Below are 26664 nucleotides of genomic sequence, written 5' to 3'. Positions count from 1 at the left end.
TCAGACTTGCAGGCTCCAAGTGAAAAATAGCTCACAAGAATGCCCTTCCGGAAAAACACAGCGCGCGAAGAAAAACGTGCTGAGGATCGATGTTGGAACAGCCGATATTGCTTAATAGCAAGGCGGTCGTCAATCTCCTCATGCCTTTCGCAGTAGCGCTTGCTCTTCGGTGTCGCCTACAGTGTGGTGCCGGCAGTTTCGGCATCGTTTTGAAATTTGGTACCCTGTGCTTGCTAATTGTATATTTTCTGCGCAGGTGACCCACGAATTTACGGGTACCAAGGTAATACCCCTTTGTTCCTTGTGTTCTTGATAAGGCTGTTCAGCAGTATGCTCTCATGCCAGCAATATCAGCCTGAATTAAAAGCAAGACTGTTATATACTAAGCCCTGTACACGCATACCCGGCGGTCTGGGCTGCCCTTGAACTCTTGACAGTTTCTGCGCGAGAACTGTTAACTAACCAGGTGCATGATGAAGCTGCTCAATTTTTCTTGGCGCTTCTCATAAATTATGCGTTGTATGGCTTTCACATGAAAAAAAAAAACTCTGTCCAAGAATGATTCCATGTAGGGACGAAGATTTTTTTGTTTTTTTCTAAGATCCTGGTTTGCCTTGTGAGCTAATGAGGTGGGCGATCGTGTTTCTCTAATGTGGCAAAACCGCGCATGGAACTGAGTACAACATTCCGAAACCGGGTGCTTTGCCCGTGCTACATGGGGACTGAAAATTCATTGTTACACTTGTTTCTCTGTTCGCTGTTATTTCCTCCCTGCCATAAGAAAAGGTATACGCCTTTTGTTGCCCACATTTTTAATGCTTTCGAAATTGGCCATTCACGCGGTGCGCATTTTGTTGGAGCTTCTGTTCTTTCCCGGTATGGTTTTTTGAGCTCTTTGAACTCCATTTATCAAGTCAACAAGACCACATATTTAACCGGGAGGTTTTTCTAAATTGTTTGTTTCGTCTCGAATTTTATCCAGTTCGTGCCACCAGCCATTCTTTTTTCGGTATCGTTGATCGTACGGGGGCCACGCGACAATGAAGGAAGTTTCACGGTGCGGTTTCCACGTACGTTGATTATTAAATTAGTTAGAGAAAACTGCAGGAGCGTTTTCTTAGAAGATTTCTTGCACGTTGTTTGTTCGGATTTCATGGTGATGCAGGAAACAGTAAAATAGCGCAAACGGCAAGCTAATAACGTTGTCTTACTTGAGTTTTAAAGTTTCAAAGAAGTATCCTTCGGTAACTAATTCTCTTCAATGTCAGCGACGAAAATTTTTTTAACCGTAATATCAAGAAATATAATGCGCTTTCAAATGTTGCGCTACGGCGACCCAATATGGGCTATAGGGACGAATTATGGAATAGTACAAAAACATGTCAGCGTGTTCACTGCATGTTAGCATTCAAGCGATACAATAAATCCAAACAGGAGGCCCCACAACAATTGCGCAGGCATGTTTTATGACGATTGATCAGGTCGGCTGCCGCTAATCACCGAAAAAAAATTCTGTGGCCATAAAAAAAATCATCGGACACAGGGTTCTGAGTCGCCACGGCTTCGTCTGTTTTCTATTCGTTTGAAGATTCCGGTAAAATTGTTATCATCGGGGCAAAGTGTACATTTTAATGAGCCGACTATGTGTTTTATCTTTATGGTCTCTGTAATGCCTCCATATTGCTGAACCCGATCCACGATGCGTTGAGCCACCCTTCAAACGTGCAATACGTAGGAGTCAACAATTTTGTATTTATACTCGAGCACATCTCCCAGTGGAAGATCAATCAACCTCACGCAGCCTTCCTATGAAACAAATTGGCCCCATCCCGCCCTGCGAACATGAATTTCCAGCGCAGCTGTATCAAACACCACACGTGCTGATGGGGGTCATGTTTTACGTTTACTTTGAATTAATGGTACTGATACCGGCTTTGTGGTCCCTGTGGTAGACGTTACAGGTTCCGCCACCGTTCTTGCTACATTCTCGGTCAAGACCAAATCCAAACATGATTTATTTGGCAGGGTTGGTCGGGTGGGGTCCTTGTATCATTTCAGTCCGAAGTTATGCATGACAAACGACAAGAACTAGTCCTTGTTAGCGGGTTTAACTACGTCAGTATTAAAATCACCGACGATAGGTAATGGTGTGACTGTTTCGTGTCTCCCCCAAGCAAGGTGTTTGCAGCTAAAGTCCTCAATGTCTGTTTTGATGTTCCAGGCCCGATCTAAACACTGAAGAATAGCATTCCATGACTGGTCTTTACACCACACACATCCGCTCAGTCGATGATGTCTTGCTTTAAATTGTGGGACGGCATTTCGATGATTCGAACGCAAATGTTGTTTCGCCTAAATGGCTACAGCAGAGGCTCTTTCCTCATGGCGCTTTGCACGCGTGATCCCAGTGCACCCGGTGACTTCGATGCGTTCGTGCGACCATGTTTCGGAGAAGCACAAAAGAGGTACAGTTTTAAGGCTAAAATCACGCGTAACATGGAGGTAATGTGCACTGCACATTCACTGCAGCAAGTGCAAGCGTCTGTGGCTCGTCTAGTTTGGTCTTGCATTGTTTCGGGACCATTTGGTGGTGATGATTTTCAAGTCGCCTAAATGCATCCTGTGGAACATAGCGGTTCGCAGCGATGGTTCACAGATACAGTAGTCGCCTTGTATGCGAAAGGTACCGGGTTCGAATCCGCGTACCGCCGAGCCCCCCCCCCGTTTCTTTTACTTCGCAGACTATCATCATCTGATGATGATGATGATAATTCTTATTGGTTTCCCCGTTGAAGCGGGGTGATGACATATCATCTTACCAAAAAGGACTAATATAACCATGTTTTACACTCCTGGCTTAATACTAGCGCTGCTTAGGGCAGGCACTAAAGCTTATTAGGCCCGAAATACTTTCTTTTCCCGGTTACAGGTGGTAACTGTCCTAGGCAATATTCCCCTCTGTGCTTTTCGTCCACCAGCATTCTAATCTTCTTTTCGTCCCCTCGACAGCCTTGAAGTTAACTTCCTCTCTGATTTCCTTAAATCCTAGGGCTTCTGAACGCCCAATATTCTCTTCATGTAGATTTGGATGGATACCCTCACATTCTAACACTATGTGCCGCATAGTTTCTGTTTATTTTCCGCAGACCACACATACCCCATCATTTTTTGAGTAATACCCCACAAAACTCTTAGTTCGCCGGCAACCTTCTCTAGCCTCAAAAAGCAAAGCACTGCCCTAGGAACTATCGTAGAAATTTTCCTTTCTGGTGTTCATCTTCTCAGCCATTACATCTCTAACGACGTTTCATCTTTCATTTTTTTCCCTCCATTTATTCGTTTCAATCTGCCTTGCCTCTTTTTTGGTTACCTTGGCTGTTTTACGAGTGAAAGTTAGCTTGCCCGCGGTGCATTTTGTGTTCACGCCACAAATTCTCCCACCAACGAGAGGTATGCAGCTTCGCTGTAAAAATCAATGCCCCTTTCTTTTAAAGGAGCACTGACACGAAAATTTTATGTTACACTTTTATTGCTTTTATAGATGCATAATGGTCTGGCGATCCAGAAACAGCACTTCAAATACTTTACCTGGCGATAGTTAATTACATTGAACGGCCCGAAAATCGTTTGTTTCAAATCCCCGCGCTTTCATTCCGAACGGCGCATATGACAGAATCCCGGCCTGACCTCACGGGTTTGTGCGGACGTCACCGACGCCTGCTTGAGAGGGTGTTGCGCCCGCTCGCCGGTCGTGGGGCCGCGCGCGTGAAGTGACGTCACGAGTTTTTGACGAGCGCTGTCGCGTTACTTCTTTTTCCTCTCCTGGAGTGATGTACCGCTGATGTCCATTTGCTGAGTGCCGCTCCGCGCGCTGCTCTGTCGGCGCGATAAATGTGATCCAATTGAACTATGTTCTTCGCTTCGCAGGCCGCTCATATTTCAGCCAGGATACTCTGTTGAGTGAAGGAAGCGAACTGTGCAATAATATTAACGCCAAAAATTGGTGTCAGTGCTCCTTTAAGAACATGGTGGCTAAAACACCAAGCTGCTTCAACCGTGTAGCAAAGGCGCAATCGGATAGACGTCGGCTTTATGATGCCAGTGACCGAGGTTCGATTAGAATTACAGGAAGCCCGTTCTCCTGAGGCGCATGATGTTCCTTCGCTTATAAGCGTCAGTGTTTTGTGAAACCGATTGTGTAAAGTTGGCTTTCCTGCAGCGTTTTTGGCGCGACACCGAACGCCATTTGTGAGGCATAGAAATCTTCGCTTTAACAAAAACATATTGTGCAGGCGTATTTCTTAGCTGGCGTGCATTTGGATCTACCAGCATTTGGATCTACCGCTGGCAGCATTTGGATGCTGCCAGCGGGTCTATCAGCCCAGGGGCCTTTCCTGTCAAAGCGATCATTCTGGACTCTTGCCTGTACCCGTAGAAAGCGACAGACGGAAATTTTAAAGCGTCTTTATGACTTTCCTACCCAAACCTTTATTACTTCAGCTACAAACGCAGAAAACGCCTCGTTCCGCCAGTTCTTCGTAGTGTCAATATGACCTTCAAGCTCACTAAAGATCACCGCAGCGGGCGGCGCTGTTGCGCAGAAGGAAAGCGTCCGATCACTCGTTTGTTCCAGAGAGAGAGAGAGAGAAAAAACTTTATTGGCTGAGGAAACAACCCAGGAGAATCGAAGTCCTTGAGTTGGCGGCGGGTAAGGGCCGAACATCCACTCAACAACGACGTCTTCTCCTTGAGTTAGGCAGGTGAGCTCGTGGTGACCCTAGGCCGGTGCCTTTCGGGGAAGTCTTCCTTCCTCTTGACCAGGCGTACCTGTAGGTCCGGGTCGGGGCTGCGAAGCGAGGTCTCCCACGTCTCCTCAGAAGGGATTTTGTGGAAAGGGTCCGGGGGGCATGCCCAGATGATGTGGGCCAGGTCGGCATGAGCGCCACATGAGGGACACGCCGAGGTTGGGTGAAGGCTGGGGACGATAGGCGTCATGACGGTCGGATTGGGGAAGACTCCCCTCTGGAGTTGGCGCCAGACGTGACTGTGCTCTAATGTGACAGAATAGCTGCCTTAGGTTAGATTCGGCGGGAGAGCAGGTAATAGATAGTAATGCCGTGGTAACTGATGAGGGAGGGTTCAGAAAAGGGGGTAGAGGGAATGTTAGGACGAATGCCATCAGGAAATGTTACAAGGAGGCGCTGGCTGCATCTAAGCTCACTGTGCGTTCACGCCTACAGCCTCTACTGCGCCGAGCAAAGTGTGTGTTTTTCCTTGTGGTGCGACTGATTATGCGCGCCTTCACTGTGCGTTCTGGGCACAACAACCGAGCTAACGCTGGACAAACTGTATTTAACTGTGTTCAATCCCACTAAATTTTGCCATCGCTACGAGAGTCAAGACAAGCCCTTAAAGATGGGCTGCGGAACAACCTCCAAGTCTCTCCTATGCTCTTGCTTTTATTTTATTACAGCGGGTCGTCACATGGTGGTGGAATACTTAAACGAGTCGGAGTTTCTGCAACCAATAAACCAGACCCATTCACCTCATGGCGAGCTCCCCGAGGCGCAGTACTACTTCTGGGAAGACCCAACCGCCCTCGAGGACGAGCCCGAAATTCCAGTCAGGCGTACGTTTGCACAAGCTTTATTTCTTAGCCACGCTTTTGTGGGGACGTTAGTTTGCAACATAGCCAGCCACGCAAGGCCGCCAGTCCAGTCTTTCGAAGTGCTCCTGTGCCTAAGTTGTCGTGATAGAGTGTTGTCGAGTTTGCCTGTCACTACATTCTCGTTGTGTGGGGTGTGACTCGGTGTGTGTGGTGTGGGCACATAAAATAGTAGGGTATGATTGGTCGCATTGAGCATTTCAGCAGCGCGAACCTAAACTGGGCATCCGTAAACTGTTTATGCTGTTTCGCACGAGCCTAGACTGTCGTTTTGCTAGCCGATATTCTTGCAGAAGTTTGCCGACGTCTGTGTCACGTAGCCTGTAATGTGAGTTGCACGAACGTGAGACTTCTGACCTGACGAGATAAATGACCGCACGCTTAAAATGAAATTTTTTACATAAGCACGTTTATCGAAGGAACTTCGAGTAGTCTCAACTTAAAACCCATCCAACATTTCTCAGCAAGCGCAAAAATAACTAGCGAGAAGCAGCGATACAGCGCCGAGTCGCCGAGTCCCAGAATAACGCAGTTCGACGATTGCTTTCCTGTTTCCTGCAATGAACAATGCCGTTAACGCTGTTTATTTGATTGTGTACGCTCCATTTTGACTTACTGTAGAAACGTGCGACAGTAAGCTGGCGGTTAAAGCTCTGGGTTGACTAGAATTCACGAAAACACGACACTCTTTCGAGTTCCAAATGCGCAGCAGTTTTTCGGCGCGCGCGCTTCTCCTGTCTATAGTGTAGTGAATAAAGTGTCCGACCAGGCTCGCCGTAAGGTTGAGCTGGCCCGGAATCCGCAAGTTGGAATCCCCCACGGGGCACTTTCTTTTTGCTTGAGCGGTTTTTTGTTATTTCATACAAAAAAGGTAAGATTCCGAAAAGAATTCGGCAAAAGAACGTGAAATTCAGCAGGGAAACTGGCTACAAACTGCACAAACAGCCAATATGTCTGAGGTCTCCTGCAATGGTTGCCAGACAAGTGAAGTGTTCACAACACTGCTCACGTGGATATCAAACTTGTTTTTGGCAACATATAAACTACGCATTATTTTTTAAATATCGGGTTTGCAGATTTGCAGAACAATATACACAAAGAACGTTGAAGGCGTTGAACTCTCGAATGTACTTGACGTGACGTCTCTAGTTGCGCTGCTTACCAACGACGCGTGCATGGTCGCTTGCGATGCGCCCCAAAACGAAAATTTCAAGGGCGCCTCCTCAATTCCAGAAGCACTGAATTGTGAAAATATTAGGGATTTATGTTTTTAAAAGGTCGTTCAAGCAGGCAAAAATAGGCAAACACAAATGCATTTTTTCTTTACGACCCCTTTAATCGGACTACCTAAGTGGTCTGTTCAAAATTCTTCACTAATCAACTGCACAAAAACAAAAGCCGTTCTGTTTCCCTCGAAAGGTAGAAAAATGTAAAATTTTGACCAAATTGTTCTTGAACAACATTTAAATTGAGCTATCCCGAATATCTTTAGCTGCACGTTTTCATGAATACATGTTATGGGACACTCAAAACGAAGCAGTTTGCAGTAAACTAGGTAAGTATTCAGGCATGCTCAAGAGGTGCCAGTCGCTTCTGCCAGCTCCCCATCAGCTTCTTCTTTTCGACACGCTTTCCGCGTCACAATTACTTTATAGGCAATAGATATGGGCATCCGGAAGTTAGTGGTCTAAAAACACTATATATACTTCAAAAAATGCTATGCGTGCTGTTGAGAACTAGGGTTATAATGCCGATAAATACAATTCATTCGCCAAATTTATAGTCGTAAGGAAGTGTTTCGGCTATAACTATCACCTACTAATGTCCTTAAAATGTAAATGCAGCCTTCGCTTTGCCTCGTTCACTCATGTACCTTGGCTGAGATTCGGCACAGTTCATGAGTAGTGCAGAACGCGCTGGATCTCGCAATATCCGAGTTACTCTTCCAATCGCCGCCTAACATGATCACGCGACTCTGAAAGGAGGCTATGACAGACGCTGTCGCCATTTTATGCGGCTCGCACAACAGCGGTCGGGTTAATAGTGCTATTACTATTTTGCTTCCCCAGGAGCGGAATCGTTAACGCCAACAAGACGTACAGGCTCCTAGCCTGAATCATACGTAGCAACCTGAGAGACAGTACACGCCCCCTATATTGTTCTGCCTGCAGTTCACTGGATGACGTCAGCAGGGGCCCACCAGCCACGGGATTCGGTCGCTGCGGTCTTCGACGGAAAGTCGCTCTTGTACGCCGGGCGTGCCGACCGCGGAGGTGCGTGGACGCCCTGTCTCGCACCAAGGCACCAGGCCAGGTACACTGCCGACCATAGCCCAATCGCCGTGAAACGTGGTGGTGATGATGATTTCAGGTTTAATGGCGCAAGGCCGACAAAGGCAAAGAGCGCCATGACGATCGTGAATGAGATGAGAAAGATTTCTAATAAAAGCACTGCATTAAGAATTTTGTATGAGAAATAGTGTATAGGGCCATGTTAAAACATAATGAGTATACTAAGAGAAAGGGTGCCTATATAGGGTCACATTAAAACACAGTGAGTGCAGGCATCTAAGGTGTAAAGCCTCAGGTCCCGCCACTGTTTTGCAACACGTCATGAGCACAGGTGAGGTTATGGGCAATAAGATATGTGTTTTAAAAAATCTACGTCTGCAAGGTAGCCAAAAAGGTTTTTGTAAGAGAACATGGGATGGTCTACAAGAAATAATGAAGGGTGCAAGGAAATATTATATGTGTAAACTTCATTAAAGTGACGTTTCCTTTCAATGTTGCACATCTTGCATTGAATAAGCACATGAAGGACAGATAGCTGCCCTCCACATCGATGGCACCGTGGCTTGTTTGTGTCAGTCAACAGGTATGAATGTGTGATGTGTGTGTGGCCGATTCTAAGTCTGCATAAGGCCACTTCTATTGATCTAGCATGTTTCTCAGAGGGAGGTTTTTCAATTTTAGGTTTAATGACATGTAATTTGTTGCTTATGTCTTTATCCCACTGTTGTTGCCAGTGCTCTCGCAGCTTCCTCCTCACATAAGGTTTGAGGTCTTGATATAGAACCAGCTTAATATCTATGCTTTCACGAAGGGCAGCAGCTGCAGCACTTTGGTCAGCGGCTTCATTTCCAGCAATGCCACAGTGGCCCGGAACCCAGCACACTGTGACAGCAAGCTTGAGACTATAAGCCAAGTACAGAGCTCTCAGAGAGCAATAAAAGTTGGGTTTTTACTAGCCTTCAGAGATGAAAGCTTTGTAACAACACTCAGTGAGTCTGTGTATATAACTGAACTCTTAATTTCGTTATGGAGAATGTGGTTCAAAGCTAGCAGGATACCATATGCCTCTGCAGTAAATATACTAGTGTTCGTGTTCATTGTTTTGGACAAAGTGAATATGGGGACAATTGCAGCACAAGACACCGCTGCAGAAGTCTTCGAGGCATCTATGTAGAATTCAGCTGCCTTGTAATTGTCCTTGAGTGACAGAAAGTGCTGAGTAATAACAAAGTTTGGCACATTTTTCTTTTGCAGTTCTCTCAAAGACATGTCACACTGAATTGGGCAAATGTCCCATGGAGCAACCAACTCATGAATGGAGGTGCAGTAAACTTGAGCAAGAGGAACTTGTAGGTCCTTTGAGAGGCGTGACACTGCCAAAGGGAAGGGTGGTGCTATGGATGGTCGATTTTCAAAAAGTTTATTATTAGTGTTATTTTTCATAATTGCGTTTAAAGGGTGTTCCTTCATAGAAGTAATCTTTGCAGCATACATCAGAGCTTTGCGTTGGTACTGCAAGTACCACCGATTAGATTCAACGTGAAGGGATGGAATGGGGCTTGTTCGATATGCACCTGTTGCCAAGCAAAGCCCCAAGTTGTATACTGGGTCCAACATTTTCAGTGCTGTTGTGGTTGCAGCCTAGTATACAATGCATCCATAGTCAATTCTTGACCTTACTAGGCTATTTAGAAGTGAAAGCAGACACTTTGTGTCCGTTCCCCATGACTGATGCGATAGTACCTTTAAAAGTTCATTGTTTTCAGGCATTTCGTATTTAGTAATTTAATATGCGGTATAAATGTGAGTTTGTGGTCAAGTAAAATACCCAGAAACTTGTGTTCATTTTTTACTGGTATGTGCTCACCTTGTAATGTAATACAAGGAGGGGGATGGACACCACGCCGCCTGGAAAATACCACAACAGCACTTTTATCAGCAATAAACATAAACCCGTTCTTGTCAGCCCATGTAACCAGTCTGTTGACACTTAAGTTGATGTGGCGTTCACATATCGATAAATTACAGGACTTAAATCTAACTTGAATGTCATCAACATAAGTGGAGTATGAGACAGTTCGTGGGAGAACATTTTTTAGTGAACTCATTTTAACAAGAAAAACTGCGCAGCTCAGCACTCCCCCCTGGGGTACACCATTTTCTTGAACAAAGGTTCTAGACGGCACATTACCCACACGAACACGAAATGTGCGATCAGAGAGATAGTCCTTAATAACATTGAGCATATTGCCAGTAAGGCCAAATGACTGCAAATCTAGCAATATGCCGTATCGCCATGTTGTATCATACGCCTTCTCCATGTCAAAGAACACAAAAAACAGTGTTGCTTATGGATGAAGGCGTCTTTCACATATGATTCAAATGCAACCAGGCTATCTGTAGTTAACCTTCCAGACCTGAAGCCTGTCTGATTTTTGTCTAAGAGACCATTAAACTCGAGAAAGTACAATAGTCGCCGATTTATCATTTTTTCGAGCAGCTTACATAAACAATTCGTCAAGGCGATGGGTCTGTAACTCGCAGCAAGACAGGATTCTTTTCCTTCTTTTAGAAGCGGTACAACGATAGTCTCTTTCCATGTTCTTGGAAAACAACCTGTTTGCCATATTTTGTTAGAGAGAGTTGCAGGGTTTCACTGTGTAGGTGTCTGATCATGTCATACCTGATTCGGTCAGCTCCAGGGGCTGACTTACCACATGTCGAGAGTGCACTCATCAATTCAAGCATGGTAAATGGAGCATTATATCCCTCATTCGAGCGTTGGTTCACACGAAGGGGCTGACGCTCTGCTGCCTTCTTAGGCTGTAAAAATGTTTGTGTATAATGTGAAGAACTGAATACATGTTCAAAGTGTTTCCCAAGAGCATCTGCTTGATCTTTTACTGAGTTACCCACACTACTTACTTGGGGAATAGGATGACTCTTGTATCCTTTTAGCTTCTTTATTCTAGTCCAGACTTTCCTAGAATTCGTATAAAATATATAGATGATATAGTCCTGGTCCAACTTTCGTTTTTTGCCATACGTCGCGTACGCTTCCCCTTAGCTTTTGCCTGCTTAAACTTGAGAAGGTTGTCGGCCGTGGGATAGCGGCGTAAAAGTGCCCACGCCTTGTTCTGTTCAGACCGTGCACGCGCGCAGTCCTCATTCCACCATGGTCTGGGTTTTGGGACAGTTTTAAAAGTAGTCTCTGGAATGCTTTTATGAGCAGAGTCAAGAATGTGGGCTGTAATCAATGAACTTGCTGCTTCAACATCTAAATTGCATATTGTTGTAGGGGGTAGCCTGGAAAGTTCTTCGTATGTTTTCCAGTCAGCTGCTTGTAATTTAAATGTTCGAAGTGGTTCTCTGCCTTGAGAGTCATTGTTTACAGCAGTTAGGTTTGCAGGAAAATGATCACTGCCATACGGGTTGTTAAATACACTCCATTCAAGCATAGGCAGTACGATTGCAGAGCCAATTACAAGGTCTATTGCTGAGTATGTGTGGTGTTTGGAGTTGTAATATGTGGGGCGTTTCTTATTAAGGATGCAACATCCGGATGTTGTGACAAACCTTTCAATGAGCCGCCCTCGAGCATCGGCTCGCACAGATCCCCAGATGGGGTTGCGAGCATTAAAACCACTGGTTATGATGTAAGGTTCAGGTAGTTCATTGATTAGGTTTTCAAATTCGACGTTGGAAAGGCGATAGTCGGGTGAAATGTAGAGAGAGCAAACTGTCACTAGTTTGCCAAAAACTATGGCTCTGACAGCTACAGCTTCGAGTGTCGTCTGTAGCTGGAGCTACTGACAAGCCACAGATTTTTGGAGTACTATTGCCACACCACCAGACGGCTGGATGCAATTTTGTCTGTCCTTACGGTAAACAATGTACTGTGTTGGGAAGTTTGTCTGTGATGGGCGCAGGTGTGTTTCTTGGAGGCATAGTATTTGTGGTTTGTAATTGGTGAAGATGTCATAAATATCGTCTAGATTTCTTAACAACCCCCTACAATTCCAGTACATAACACCTTCAGCAGCCATGAAAATGTGCAAAAGAAAAAAAAGGGTCATGTTCTGGATCATTTTTTCCCCTCTCTTTAGCAGGCCGTGTTTCACGGCCCTTCTGAGCAGGTTCACTTAGGTTTTGCGGTCATTTCCAGGGGCAGCGACTTTACTGGCCTTTCGTTTGGTCGGTTTTCCACGACCTGTGGCACCGCGGCACTCCTGTGATGCCTCAGGAGCAGACGTACTTGGAGAGACGTCCATGGCCTCAACCGCGGTTTCTGAAGTTGAATGATTGTCAGAACCAGACTTTGTGCTATAGGCCGTAGCCGCAGCACTGGGCACAGCTGCAACAGAAGAAGCCACAGGAGCAGTCTTCTGCTGTTGCACAGGTGCCTGAGACGAGGCCAGGTCAACATAGCTGACCTGGACAGGAGTCGTGCTGGCGGCCTTTCGCCCAGCACTAGGTCGGAGAGCAGCAGCAGAAGCCACGGTAGCGACTTTCTGCTGCTGAGTGGGGGGCTGCGACGGGACCAGGTCAGCCTCACTGTACTGGGTGCCCGCATCTACCAGGCGACGCCCCACACCCCGGCGAGCTGCGTCTGCGTAACTTTTTCCCGATAGCAAGGGATGCTTCAGGCGTGCTTGTGGGAACGTTAGGTTCTCAGTGACATTCAGTTGGATAAATTTCTTTTTTTTTGAATGATGGACATGTACGTGAGAAGGCAGAGTGTGGTCCACTGCAGTTTGGGCATTTCACTTGTTGCTTGTTACAATCGTCACTGGTGTGGTCAGTGCTTGCGCAGTGAGCACAGGTGGATCGGCTACGGCACGACAGAGTTCCATGGCCATACTTCTTGCACTTGAAACACCTTCGCGGATTAGGTATGTATGTACGCACTGGACAGGAAATAAATGCAGCATGGATCTATTCGGGAAGTGTTGGACGGTTGAAAGTTAAACCAATGTGCTTAATTCGGATTCCCTTACCTGCGCGATGTATAGTTATCCTCCGCACAGCTGTTACACCTTGGTCTTTGAGCCCTTCGAGGAGATCGTCTTCATTCTCATTAAGTAGTTCTCGTTCAGAGATGACGCCTTGGGTTGTGTTTAGGCTACGATGTGGCGTGACCGTCACTTTTAGTTGAGCCAGGGTGTCATGTTTCATGAGGTTTTCACTATGGTTTTTTCTTTGTACTTTTACCAGCAGGTGTCCTGAGGCAAGTTTTTTTGCATGGTAGTCTTTCCCAACGATGTTCTCGAGGCATTTTGCAATGAGGACCACCGATTTTTTTGCTAGGGGTGCATTTATTTCTCCAGAGTGTACCGCAAGGTATTTGTTAAAGGTTTCGACAGGTGGAGCTGCTCTGATGCTCAGTACGTCGGTGCGGCCCCTTTTCAGGGACGGATCAGTTTTTCTTGGGATGGAAAAAGAAGCCATAAATACAAGGTGTACATTCGGTAGCAAGGCCGGCCGCGCACCACCGAGCCCAACAAGGGAACGTGACTTAACACGCTAGCCGTACCTTGACACTATAATCCTGTGCTCGGGATCGACGGTGACGTCTTTGCACAGGATTAACCCCTCGCCGCCTGGAAAAACTTAGAGATAAGGAAGAAATGAGATGACAGGACAGTGCTAGGAAAGGAAATAGGAAAGTGAAAGAGCTGAGAGGAGGACAGGAAAGGCGACTGGCTGATTCCCCCTGGGCGGGTCAGACAGGGGGCACCGTCTGCGAGAAGTGGGGGCCGAAGTGGCGTGTTGCTGCTGCTGGGGGGCCGTAAAGGTTCAAAACAACCCCAACTTTGGCTCAGCCACCAGGTCCCCCTTTTACCTGGACACGGCAAAGCCACGCACAGCCGGTACGTGGGTGGGTCCAACCCACATGTGCTCGGTTGCGTGGTGTTGCAAGACACCAAGTGCCTACGGCAGTAGGCACCCCTGCGGAGCTCGGGACCGCGGTGGCGCTACTCACCAAAACACCTTGAGTACACAAGGTGCCCCCTGCGGGGGCCGTGAAACGTGGTGACGTTGTTCTAAAGCGAACGCTGTAACTGGCCAACTGCGCACAAAAGCCACCGTCCAGCGTTTGTAGCAGCGAAATGCCTCCAGAAATTGCCCGACGGCAGAATGAAAAACATTTTGTCCTTCCACTCCGGGTAGAGGCATGACCAGTGAAGCTGGGCTTAGACCATGGAGGGCACGAAACAAAACAAGTTTGTTTCTCATTTTCGGTTGAGTCCACTGCCTAGCTTACCTAATTAAGCTTGGAAGCACTCGGCCTTATTCTAGCGGGCAAGCATTGGGCTGTCCGTTTCCCTCCCTCGTCGTAGGTATCTTACTGTGTGCGTAACAGACGAACAGAACTTCCTTTAAGACGGAGGACAGCAGACTGGTCGCACTTGGCAATGAGACCTCCACGTTTAAATCTTCCCCGAGCACGGTGGTCACGTCATCGCTGAGAAGACTGAGCGTGCTGGAGTGCACATGCCCCCTCCCCTCCCATATCTCTCCCCCCGTACACGCATAAGAGCAACCGGTAATGTGCGCAATCAGACGTGAAAACACGGGCGAAATGGTCACTCCGAAAACCCGTCAGGCTGAAGTACTAGTGGCTCAAGTTGGACTGAAGATTATCCGGCAACAGCATTGCGCCAATATGCACTTCTGTTACTAAAAAAAGGTATACAGCCAATGTGTACTCACAATGATGAGTTGTGTTTTTTGTGTGTTTTAGACATTTCAGTACTTCCTAAGTCATTCTCGAAGCCAGTTAAATTGTAGAATGACCTACCATCGGGGCGAGAGCACCTCTCGAGGCCACACATGGTTTGTTCGTATCTTGTCACAAAATAATCAGTATCGGAGGAGTTTATTCAATAATACGTATGGTTGGTGTCTTCGTCTGTTGCCTTAACCCCAAGATTAAACATTTTCGTTGAGAGAGCATAGCGTCTCACCTCCCCTCCCGCGCAAGGCAGTGTCCTTAAAACCACTACAGAAAGCATATGTCAATTCAACGACCCGTGGGAAAAATAAAGATAGGAGAAATGCTTAAAAGTAGGAAACCAGCTCGTATTGCAGCGAGCTGGGGTGGAAAACTACCCAGCTCAAATTAGAAAGAAGTGCAGTTTCTCATGGAGTGATATTCGATGAACTGGCATCCGGTGGCCAACCATTGTAACAGTCACAACCGAAAGACGGCACTCTAGGACTACGAGAAAGAAGAGCCATGACGCGAACGAATGGCGAGATAAGAAAACTTTGGACCGAAGAATGCATTCAAGAGCGCCGGATGAATGCAGTTGCTATATTATCAGGTACGTTGCCCTGCAGAGAACAAGAGGATGATGATGATGAGAACGACAACGACAGTGATAACAAAATGTTAATTCACGGGTTGACTGTTCCGCCTAGTTCAAGGAGACAGCAGGAATAAGAAGTTCCAATAAGTGCATCTAAGGATTTTAAAAAAAAAGGACATGATCTACTACTGCAGGTAACTTTGCGCGAAACACACAAAGGGAGCTCAGTACAACGAATACAGTGCCTGGTGTTCCCTTCCTGCAGCATTGTGCACTGTCGCAGCGAACGGCGGCACGTTTCGTAGAAGAGCCTTGTACAGTGTCTCTTTGTCTCTTTTTGTTGCACTCAACGCAACGTACGCGTCGTCCCTGGCCCCTGTCTCGGTGCTCACCATTTAACGTGCTGTTGTTGCTGACACAAGGCAAGAAACTAGGTAATGACACTTTATACTTAGCTATATGCGGCCGTCGTAAGAACGATGCGGCGGAGATGTTCCGTAACCAAGCTGGGTACTGAATCTCTATCTTCGTGGCCCGCGACATTGTTTTGCTTTTGTAAAGACCCTGTGCGTGCAGACCGATGATGTATACTAGTGCCTCCTGTTTGCGTGCATTGTTTATCACCATGGAAAAGGTGTACGCGCGTGGTTGGACACTACTACCACCTGACATAACCTCATTGCAGGCCCACGTGCGTGTCCAGCCTCAGCTCGGGCCAAGCGCCCAGCAGCCACTTCCAGTATCTTCTGGAGACCGAGGGCCTTGTCCTGTCCTGGCTGTCGGCCGGTCGGGGCGGCGCCCTGCCGGAGAACGCGGTCAGGGCCGACCCGGCCGCCCTGGGCGGGGACACCATCGTCTTCGCCAGACAGCTTAGATACGAAGACCAAGGGTGCGGCTCTTTTCTTGCCTGGTTGCACGGTTATGTTTGCACTATTGCGGTTGCCACCTATTTAAAGTATGTATCAAAATGCTCCGGTCTGTTCACTTGTTTTACATTGAATTCTAGTATTCTTAGTCCACCCATGATTTCCGTTGAAGAACCGCGCCGTTGCCGCGGTTGTCCGTAGCCTCCCATCCGGCGGCCTGCTATCCTCGGCAAGGCGAATGCTGGCCGGCCCAGACGGCGTCGTCCGGCCCATATCCGGGGCACTGCAGATCCTGACGAAGCGCCGTGACACATTTCCCAACGAGCGATGGCTGCCGGCCGTGCTACCGGAAATTCCGCCACTGTGGCCAGCCAAGATCGCAGGGCAGACGACGGCTTGGCTGGTCGGTCGAACCGTCCGCAGGTTCGTGCTAGTCGATATAATTCACAGCTGGAGCAGGGCAAAGCTATCAGGCCTGCGCCTTTGTGGTAAGACAGGAGTGTCATGCATGCCAGTGCATCTCTGTCATTGCCTAGGCGCCTGAGCAACTCCAATGTTGCGGTAGTATAAGCAAGGAAATACAAATTTGCTGTAGAAAAGTGGCACGTTTTATTTGTGGAAGACACAAAAACTCCCCAAACAGACAGCTCCATGGGTCTATGTTTCACATCTATACTTTGTGTTTCCACAGTGCAGATGTCTATTGTTACGTCGCAATAGAATTTTTGTGTGAATAAACAAAATGTCGGGGGGATATGCTCTTAAAAGCAAACCATTGCTCTCGGTTGTGTATCATCTGTCGCCTAGTTTTGACAGCTGTCAGTGTTTTGGGAGCGGCGAAATCGTGCATGGGCGTATGAGGAACCAATATCACGAACGAGGACGTTATGAAACAGATGCTCGCATTCTGGCTCTCAGAAAGCAGTGGACAGATGCTCATTCTTGTGGGCATGTCCGACAATGGGTTATTTTTATGAGCATACCGAGCGCCCGTGTCTTGCAAAAGCACGTTTACAAAATGTGAGCATTCACCAGCAAAAGAAAAGTAGCTTTCTGACGTCCCGTAAGCGCAGCGCAAGTAACCCCGTAATAACCCCGAAAGATGATCATAGCGAGGCAATAAATTGCTGTGACCTCTGGTTTCTGCAGCGACGATAAACACTGTTACATTGGCCAAAGCTTCCTATAGCCCACTCCCGTCAATGCCGTTGTAGCGTGGTGGGCCAGCGGTTTGCAGAAGAGTTGCCTTCGTTTCGACGATGCAGAGCCAATAGCAAAACTTTATTTATTTAATGCGTGACGAGAAAAGAGCAGCGATGATACCAGATGCACACCCCGCTTCCCTTACAGCATGAAATCAGACAGAGCACCGTTCTCAAAAAGAACCAAGAGTGAACTCTTTCGGCTCAGCGATGGTTAAAAAGTTTCTCCCACCTCCCCTCGAGGGAACTCCTGTGTAGATGCGACGCATAGGTGGTTCCGTTGTTGTTTCCGTTAGGTTGATTCTCCCATCGCGTGAAACGTGCCGTGAACCCCCTGCCGCGGCTATGACGCAACAGAATCCGACCCAATCCACTTTAATCCATTCCGATTCAATCCGAATCCAATCCAAGCCAAGCCAAGCCAAGCCAAGCCAATCCAATCGAATCCTATCGAATGCCCCTCGCGAGAGAGTGTTCGCTATCAGAGAGGAGAGGGGGTGAGCGGCGGAGAGCGCAGCTCGCGCGGCGAGGAGAATGGGGAGGGGTGTGGACGGACAACAACAACGCCGTATGGAGGGACAAGGCGAGTGAATGAGATGCAGTCGCATCTAAAATTTATAACCAGAAATCCCAACCGTAAAGAGGAGTTTGGGCACGACGCCTGAAAGTATCAATGCACTCTGAAAGTCAATGCCTGAAAGTATCAATGCCTGAAAGTATCAATGCAAGTATCAATACTCTTAACCAACCCCGTGATAGCCGGCGTACGCAGTGCCGAAGAGAGGGCGGAAAATGAGGACGCGTTCGTTGAATGTGGGCACAAAATCGATCACGCCGCCGCAGGAACCCGTTCGTTCGGTAACAGCCACGACTCACAGGTTTCTGGCAGCTGTGCGGATGTCACGCTAAGCGTTGATTCGTGGCGAAGCTCGAAATGCGCTGGGTACACCGCAACTCAGGGAGCTTCACTTCAGTGCACCAAACTTGTATTACGCGCGCACACAGTAGCGGTGCACTGAATCGCAATAACACTAACAGGCGTAAATTATTGTCTCTACACCACCGGAAGAGGAAAAAAAAAAACTCGTTGCATTTTTGCAACCACCCCATTCTAGGCAGAAGCCAGGACTAAACACCCCGTGAACTGTTGTAGGCCTATAACGTAAAGTAAAAAAGGGGGCGATTGTGGTAGCGATACGTATATATCTCTGTATCCTTGTGAAATCAGTTAGTTTGACACCGCCCTCCCGTAGCCTTCCAAAGTGGTTCGTGAAGTTCCGCGCACAGCTCATTTGCCAATCTTCTTTGTTTTCCTATATATACCGTTACACGTCGTGACAACTAAACCAGTTGTTAGTTAGCGCCTGCCGTGTCTTCTTTATGGTTTTCGTCCATTTTTAGATCTAAAATCGTGTCGTGAAGTTCACACCATGTCGATGAACAGCAAGTCCTTCATAAGAAGTTTCCGTAGAGTTATTTCCCGTACAAGCCGGGTAAACTTGTCAAATGCAAAAAAAAAACAAGCCTGCTCAAAAATTTAACATTTTTTATTGGCTCGTTAAATTATTCCGTAAGGTCTATCAGGTTATTGGCGGGCTTATTGCTCAGCATGCGCCGAAATAAAACCTTTTATTTAAAATTCTATGTGTAGTCGGTAGTGTCTGTACAAATAAACTGAACCGTTTAGGCGTAGCGCCTCTACGTTGTCTAACAAGGTATAGCGACGAAAGCTAATAAGCTTTACGGTTTTCTGAAACCATCCCGCTCTACCAGACAAACAGAAAAACACAGGAAACGTTCAATGACTTCCCCTGCCTCAAAAAGTAAATATATACGGTCAAGAATGTAATCCGGTGGCTCCACAGCAGTGGAGCCACCATCCGGTGGCTCCACAAATGGGCATAAAGCCAACATAAAGGCGCTCAAATTATAAAGGTAACGCCTGTTTTATTCTATTTCCGTACTGAAATAACGGGTTTACAGGGTTCCGTTAAAATTCCTCCTCGACTGAATTGGGTCTCTTTTCTGTGTAACTGGTTTATGGTGTACGCAACCTCTTCGTTAGTATCCCATCTTGCCGCACATAGAGAGAAGAAATATGGGGAATATGGGGAATATGGGGAACCCGTTCAAATGCCTTGCAAATTTTCAGAAATATTGTGTCCGCCTGAGGGTTGTCTTACACGTAGTAAAAAAGGCCGTATAGCAAATCCGCAAATTGAGTTTTGCGAGAAGACAACTTGCCAAAACCGCCTTGATGTAGATAACCAAAATTTGTTTTCAGATAACTCATGAGGTTAGAGAAATTATATGCTGGAGCAATTTGCATGGGGCACTTGTGAGAGAACTAGGGCGTTAGTAGGCGGACTTTAACGATTGTCCGTTTAAAAAAGCGGCACAACATGCGCAACCTTCCACTCATCGGAAATGATTCTGTACTATAAAGATTGTAAAATATCAGTAAAAGTACTTCACTGGACGGCAAAATGTTTTTTTTTAATAATTAGTGTTAATGTCATCGCAGGGGGAAGAAGACGGTAACTTAAGTTCTTTCATTAGGTAAAAATAACTTCATTGGTTAGTTGACTAGCACAGCGCTCACCTCACCGCGGTGAGCGAGCACCGCGCTCACGCAAGTTTTCAAAGTGGCGCTAAAGATGGCACCGTTACTTGGGAGGAAAGGGAACAACCATAGTCATTTAAGGCATCTTCACGCTTATACTTCTATTTACTGGCTCGTTATATTATTTGGCAAGCTCTATTAAATTACGGGCGTGCTCATTAAATTTGTTGAGGGTAGACTGCAGAATAATTATAAGTCGGTGGAAAAAGTTTCACTTTGGCTTCACCCGACGCCGGAACGTATTGTTACAAACGTAAGTGGTACCCGTTGCAGGCCTCACAATGATTACTTCCATTTGCGGTCTTGTAAAGACGTATTTTTTCGACTCAGGAGTGATTCCAAATGTTCATTAAACAAAGAGTTGCGAATCAATCTTGACAAGAATATTCGGTCCGTATTCGTTTTTTAAGTTCAGATTTCTCACAATGATTGTTTTATTCTGATGCTCAATACCATTTTTGTCCTTGAGAAAATATCTAACAAATCGCTCCGCATTTTACGTTGTGATTTATCACGATAATTTTTTGTTCTGATGCTGAATAGCTTTTTTGGTATTGAGAAAGCACCTAGCCTTTTTGTTTGTAGCCTGTGTTTGTATACGCTTTCGATATTTTTTGAGCAACATTATGTTTAATCCTAAAAACACCTTTATGCACTTCTATTTATGATATGCATTATATAATGTTTTTGGTTACGTTGATCGCATTTTGACGGGTGCCGCACTGCCGACACTGCTGCCATTTTATACGGGGTTGGAGCCTCTGTCAAGCTGGATCCACAGCTTTTAGCTCCATCTCCCTCCTTCCCAAAACACAAAAGATTGAATTGAATTGAACTGAATTGAAGTTCAGCATGTCATTCTCACAAATGTCACAGTTCGCATTAGCAGAACGGCGAAGGTATATATTCCTATAGAAATCCTCTAGTTCACAGCTTCCTGCTTCAAAAGTTCATTTCCTGTAATCGTAGATAAACTCTTTTGATGGGTATTTTTTATGCACCTGCAGTGTAATGCGTAATAGGCAATGCGTAATGCATAATGCGTAGTATAATGTTTAATGTCTAATAGGTACGACTGGGGTCACTCCAGCCTCCAAGAACGGTAAAGCTTCTGACATCATGGCAAGATGTCTGTAGTAGGTCAGGTCTAGTGCAGGGGTCGGCAACCTACGGCCCGCAGGCCGCTTGTGGCCCGCGGGTCAGTATTATGCGGCCCCAGCACGTCGTCAGAACCCCTCCCCCCACTCCTCCTTACCCTGTCACCGCCTTTCTGAAAGCCGACAGGTCAGTTTTGACCTCAAATGGGGTCAGAGCACGATGTAAGAATGTTCTTACGCCGCGGGTTAAAGGTAAGGAAGACAGGAACAGATAATTGATCACGCCCAGTTTGAGTTAGCCACTTAGCCAAATTATTGCCAGTTATTGTCAACTATTTTCAATTTGTTGAATTTTTTCTCTTTGCCTGCAAGGGCCTATCCCCCTCCCCCCGCAATTTATTTGCCGTTCTGCCCTCCGTCATGTCGGCCTCATTAAAATCGGCCCCCCAACTCAAACGGTTGCAGACCCATTATGTCACTTTACCTTGGAGGGGACGGTATGATTTGATTGAGACTGAAGTCCAGGCTCGTTTGGTTCGCTGTGCGGCGAACTGTGGGTCGTTTTCTCCAATGGCCATGAAATGTCTATAAAGTTAAAATCTCCCCCTGTCTTCCCCCCCGCCCCCAAGAAAAAAATAGGTGCATTTCGAAGCACATCTCCCCAGGAGAGTAAGTGAAGAACGAAGACGCGTACACAAAGAGGAGGAATGGTCGGTTGGCGAGGAGATAACGGATGCCGAAAACTGACCTGACATTGAAGTATTAGTTCCATGTCACCGATATGAAAGACAAAGGAAGAAGAGCCAAAGCTCAGCCTGGCGAGTGCGTGATGTGTTGCCAAGGGAACGGCGAAATTTTTATCGAATAAAGGTCAAATTTACCATGACCGCGAACCTTTTCGGCGGGATTAAGAAACGTTTGTTTTAAAAGGTAACAAACCTGGAACAATAGAAGGGCAGTGAACATGTAGCGGCGAACGATGTCGTGCCCCAAGCGTACTTCGTGGCTGTTCAACATATATACACATGATGAGGTTTCTTGAGAGATGACATAGACAAACGAATATGTTGCCAGTTGAGGAGTGAAGTCCGGACGAGAGCTGGTTGTTCTGATTTTGTTTGAAGTAGACGGGAATTTTTCGGAAAGCCAGGTGATGAGTACTTCAATATCTGCGTCCCCCGGGGTTGGCGTTGGCCCAAGATAAAAGCATGCTGTCAAGATAATCCCAGAAGCCAGGGTCTGGAATGATAGGAGAGCGCACATGCTGTGGCGAACGGTGTCGTGCCCGAATGATGTCGATATGTTATTAGACAATGATTGCGGTTGAGCTTGGTGTTGTACGGCGCTTTCTCGGCCACTTCGTGGGAAAAAAGGTCGTCCAGGCACCCTGACCTTTAAGCCTCGTTTCCCTCCCCGGATCTACATGCTGGTTTCCAGAGTAGACAAAAGTAAAAACAGCGCAAGTTGACAAGCAACAGCCGCATGTCCCGCTGCCTGCTGTAGCGCGTTGCTGCAGCCGAAGCTACGCAACAAGCCTTTGTGCGGGTCAAATGCGATCGCTACGTACCTGCTGCTCCTAGTGACGATGGCGATAATAAGACCACCATCTGTATCCTACAAAACTGCCTATTTTAGATGACACTGCAACAATCGTCCTCCACAAGAAATGTTGCAAGGCGTTCGCGGCCGTCTGCGCAGAGGGGACACGCTGCCTTGCTACGGCGACAAGCGCGGATGCCTGGCCGCAGATTGGGCGACGCGCCGGTGTCTCTTTGTGCCCACCTTCGAGTACCTGGCGCAGAGCATGGGCACCAGCTACGCCTGGCAGGTGCTCGCCCGCCAGTTACCCATCTTCGACCCCCCATCGTGGCTGCGCAAAGCAGCGAACGGAACGACCAGAGCCCCGGTGAGTGGAGGTCGTGGGGCTGCCGACAAGAAGCTTCTGGCGGCCAAAGCTCGCAGCTACGGCGCTCTCGTGGTTGGATATATCGCAGTGCATCGGTCGGGCTCCATCGATGAAGACGAGGGCGTGATCGGCTGCAGCCTGAGCGCTGGTGACGGAGCCCCGGTCATAACCGCTCAACATGACGTGCAGGTGAGTTTACGTTCGCACATAATACCCTCTACGCGCTCGCTCAAACGTCATTTGTGCTTAAATAATGACAGGCACGTCTGTTGGGATACTCGCGAACATGATCCGTTCCAAAGCGAATAAATCTTTCTGTGCCCTCTCCGCCGGCTTTGCTGGCGCTGCTGCTGCTGCTGTGGCCCTGCTCGCGCACGCCGCTGGTTCTCTTACACTCAGGCCACAAATTACCCGAAACGAAAGTACACGGACTTCTGTATAACTCTTATCCCAAGTCGGCGTATTCTAGTATAGCTGTACTTCTAAAGTCGGGGTATAGCTATACTCCTTGCAGTGGGGGCATCGCCTTACTGGCATTATTTCCGGAGTTTTATTTGTTGGTATAACAGAGTAATGTTCTATTCCAACTAAAATGGGAGTTATTAACGGCAGCATCGGAATTATATTACTTCCTCCCAAAAGGAGGCGCGTTCGGCGCACTCTTCAGCTGCATTATTATTTTTGATGTTTTTCAAGAGATTTATAGAAGCGGTGTAGGGGAATTCATGACTGTATTTGGGAGTTGTTATTAGGCGCATAGCCCGTATCTTATTCTCTTTTAGGAATGTCCAGGAACCGTATTAAACATAATTTCTACTTTCTTGAGCAAATTTTCAAAGAAAAACGTGGAACGTTTGTTTTCTGTACATAGACAATTTATTGCACAACAATTGCATCAATACAAAAATGCGTTTGAACACGTAGATAACAATACAATCTAAAAACGCTCAATCAACGAAACACGTGCATCGATAATACAAGGTATCTTGGTCATCTACTACAACTCACTTCAAATAAAAAATGAAGGCCATTTGCAAACAATGAGCCCGGTAGACGTTGATAGTTGCGCAGGTCACTTGCACTTAGTTCAAAAGACTGCATTGGGGCCCCCCATGGCATGTTTGCCACGAAACCGTGGAAGCACCGCCATTAGTACAGGGATAACGTAGCTTGTTACATCTACGGCAACAAATACAGGTCATGCTGTACAGCCTACCTGAAAAAAAAAACAAGGAAACAGCAGGGCAATGACGCGGCACTTAGCACCTGCGCTCAACTTTCCGTAATGTATATATTTCAAGCTATGCAAAATTCCACTTTCATCTGAGACACCTCCGTTCACTGGCTGATCAAGAGTAGGGATGTCAAGGCGGAGTGTTGTTGGAAACGGAATGCAACCTTTGGTGCGACCTACTTCTGCAAATGCTTCATCTCCCTCTTCCCCTCTCGTGTATTGCGGGGGTTAAATCCTAAAGCGTGCAACAACACGGTTGCCGGCTTGAGATTTTACCCCCCTGCACCTCCCCTTCATTCCCCTACTAAATTTGCTAAAGGATTACCGTTTTGACGCGTCCGCTGGACAAACTTTTCAGTGCTCCCAAACAAAACACGTTTGTCGATACAACAAGAATTCTCCCGCTACTTTCACCTGCTGGTTCAATCTGCACCCGCCCAGCACACCGAGTGCTCCTTTTGTCGACTTCCCCCCACGGCACCCCGACCGGCTAGCACCCCAGTGAAACCAATGGGGCCGCCAGATTTACGTGGCTATCTTCCACCACGTACCAAGCCCGGCGGGCACCGCTCGTACTTCTCAAGAAATTCACTCTGCGGCGCTCGCTCGGCAACTTAATTAAGCCTGTCCTGCAAATGATAAGCCACGAATTCAGCGTAACAAAATCAATTACAAGCCTTACTAGCTTACTTTCTCGGTCGCTGTTCACAGTACGGAAACTTTTCAGTCTGCTCGCCACCCACACACGCAAAACTGAAGCTGAGACAGGTGATATCCTTATTGCTTCTACCCCGTTCGGCAGGGCATGGTGCCCCTCTCACGCACAACGCTCGCCTGGACAGTGACGACGGAAACACAATGTGTTTAATTTGACACTTCAATGGCCACACGTCACCCAAAATGCTGACTAGAATAAAAACGTACGATGCTTACAGTGAACCGGCTCGTAGCGGCACTACCGCATTGTTTTCAACAAACCACTCTCCGTTTTCGGTCCCTGCGTTTGGGCCTCGTGTTGGTTCGCTGGCGTAGTCCGTCGGCTCGAAGGTGGGTGACTCGAAGGAGACGTTGCAGTGCGGCGCACGTTAGTCAAGGCTAGTTCCACAATAGGTTTCCGTTTGCGGGAAGCACATCTCAGCCATTCGTGCGGCCGCAATTTCGCATCGACAAAGAATTTTCGGGGACACTACAGCTCACACGACACAAACTGGCAGCTATTTTGTAAGTAGGCGTAGTGGAGGCAGCGGCGGGGCAAGAGGGGAAGGAGAAGGAGGAGGCTGGGGGTTTTTCATACTCCCATTTTGACTAGCGTGGTATTCACAGCCATATACGTCGTTTTGGGGGGTGGTACAATCGGGGTAAATGCGCCTTCTTAAGACGCCTCCTGGCCACCAGAGTAAATAGGTTGTTTTACCGCCATCATAGTGCCAAGCATGGGAGTAAGCCGTTTACCGTGAGGAGTTTCAAATACTAAGTTCAGCCAGAAAAATCCTTTTCAGGCTAATTTCCGTTTTATATGTACGGGTGTGCTAACTTTCAAGAAAGGGCAGTACCACCGGTCGTTGCGATGCCCCAAAAACGTATCAATTCGCGTGCTGCTAGTCAACATGGACGCGTGGTTGCTTATCCCCACGCATTTGCAACGACGAATAGGTAACCTCAATGTCACTTCAAAAGCTCGGTATATTTGGCAGGAAAGGTGCCTGTTATGTTCATTAGAAGAGGGGGTTGATGCTCCAATTAAAGCGGTGCTAGTTTGATACACCGCCCTATTTGTTAACGATCAATTATAGGTGTCTATCTAGACGTGCAGGCTGCATTACGTGACAGTAACGCTGTGTGTCCCTAACGACGTTTCGCGCTCTGAAGGCATAGAGTTCGCAAAGTAACTTAGGTACATGTCTTCACAACCTCTTCCCTCTTTCTCTTACGCAGGTGCTAATGAAGTTTCCCAGCGCGTGACACTGCACGTGTCACAATTCAGGAGCACCACAGCAAGAATTCCTGGGACGACTGCAAGCAAGCTCTCACCAAGTGCTTACAAATATTCCCGTCAGAGTAGCTGCTCAACAATTGCTATGTACTTTCGTGGGACCTACGATGTTTGGGTTTGAGAACGCACTCTCAATTCTTGCAATTTGCTTTTGTTCTTGTAAAATTTTATTACCCATTCCTCTCCACTAATAATACGATGTTCTACGATAATTTGTACTCTAGGGCACAAATTCCTAAAGAGAAAAAAACTACACAAGACACGAAAACGAATGACATATACAGGTTCTGCAATTTTTTATCGCTGTTCTATTTTTAAAGGTACTCTATAAGGCATATACATGTAATTATTACATTGTAAAGACATATAGAACGGATATATGGCAACAGATTCTGGTGTGTGATTCTTAAAACTGTTGGTCAACCTACACGCAACCCTACCAGAGCGGAGATTTGCATTTTGACAAAGCTCTGA

The 26664-nt window shown here is 47.0% G+C and overlaps 1 protein-coding gene across 1 annotated transcript in view; it reads left to right on the top strand.

Annotated features, from left to right (window-relative positions):
- The window catches only part of LOC144172369 (uncharacterized), a 58045-nt gene extending 31658 nt beyond the window's left edge, over positions 1 to 26387 (top strand). Inside the window, exons 8-13 of the mRNA XM_077701123.1 lie at positions 5474 to 5629; positions 7837 to 7978; positions 15955 to 16158; positions 16337 to 16558; positions 22756 to 23152; positions 26133 to 26387. Coding sequence (XP_077557249.1) covers positions 5474 to 5629; positions 7837 to 7978; positions 15955 to 16158; positions 16337 to 16558; positions 22756 to 23152; positions 26133 to 26159 — 1148 coding nt within the window. The 3' untranslated portion in view covers positions 26160 to 26387. The remainder of the gene's footprint in view (positions 1 to 5473; positions 5630 to 7836; positions 7979 to 15954; positions 16159 to 16336; positions 16559 to 22755; positions 23153 to 26132) is intronic.
- The last annotated feature ends 277 nt before the right edge of the window (positions 26388 to 26664 follow it).

The sequence above is a fragment of the Haemaphysalis longicornis genome, unplaced genomic scaffold, assembly GCF_048455015.1.
Source record: "Haemaphysalis longicornis isolate Haplotype H1 unplaced genomic scaffold, Haemaphysalis longicornis Haplotype H1 scaffold_20, whole genome shotgun sequence".
In the NCBI taxonomy this organism is placed as follows: Eukaryota; Metazoa; Arthropoda; class Arachnida; order Ixodida; family Ixodidae; genus Haemaphysalis; species Haemaphysalis longicornis.
This window is presented reverse-complemented; position numbering and strand designations above follow the sequence as displayed.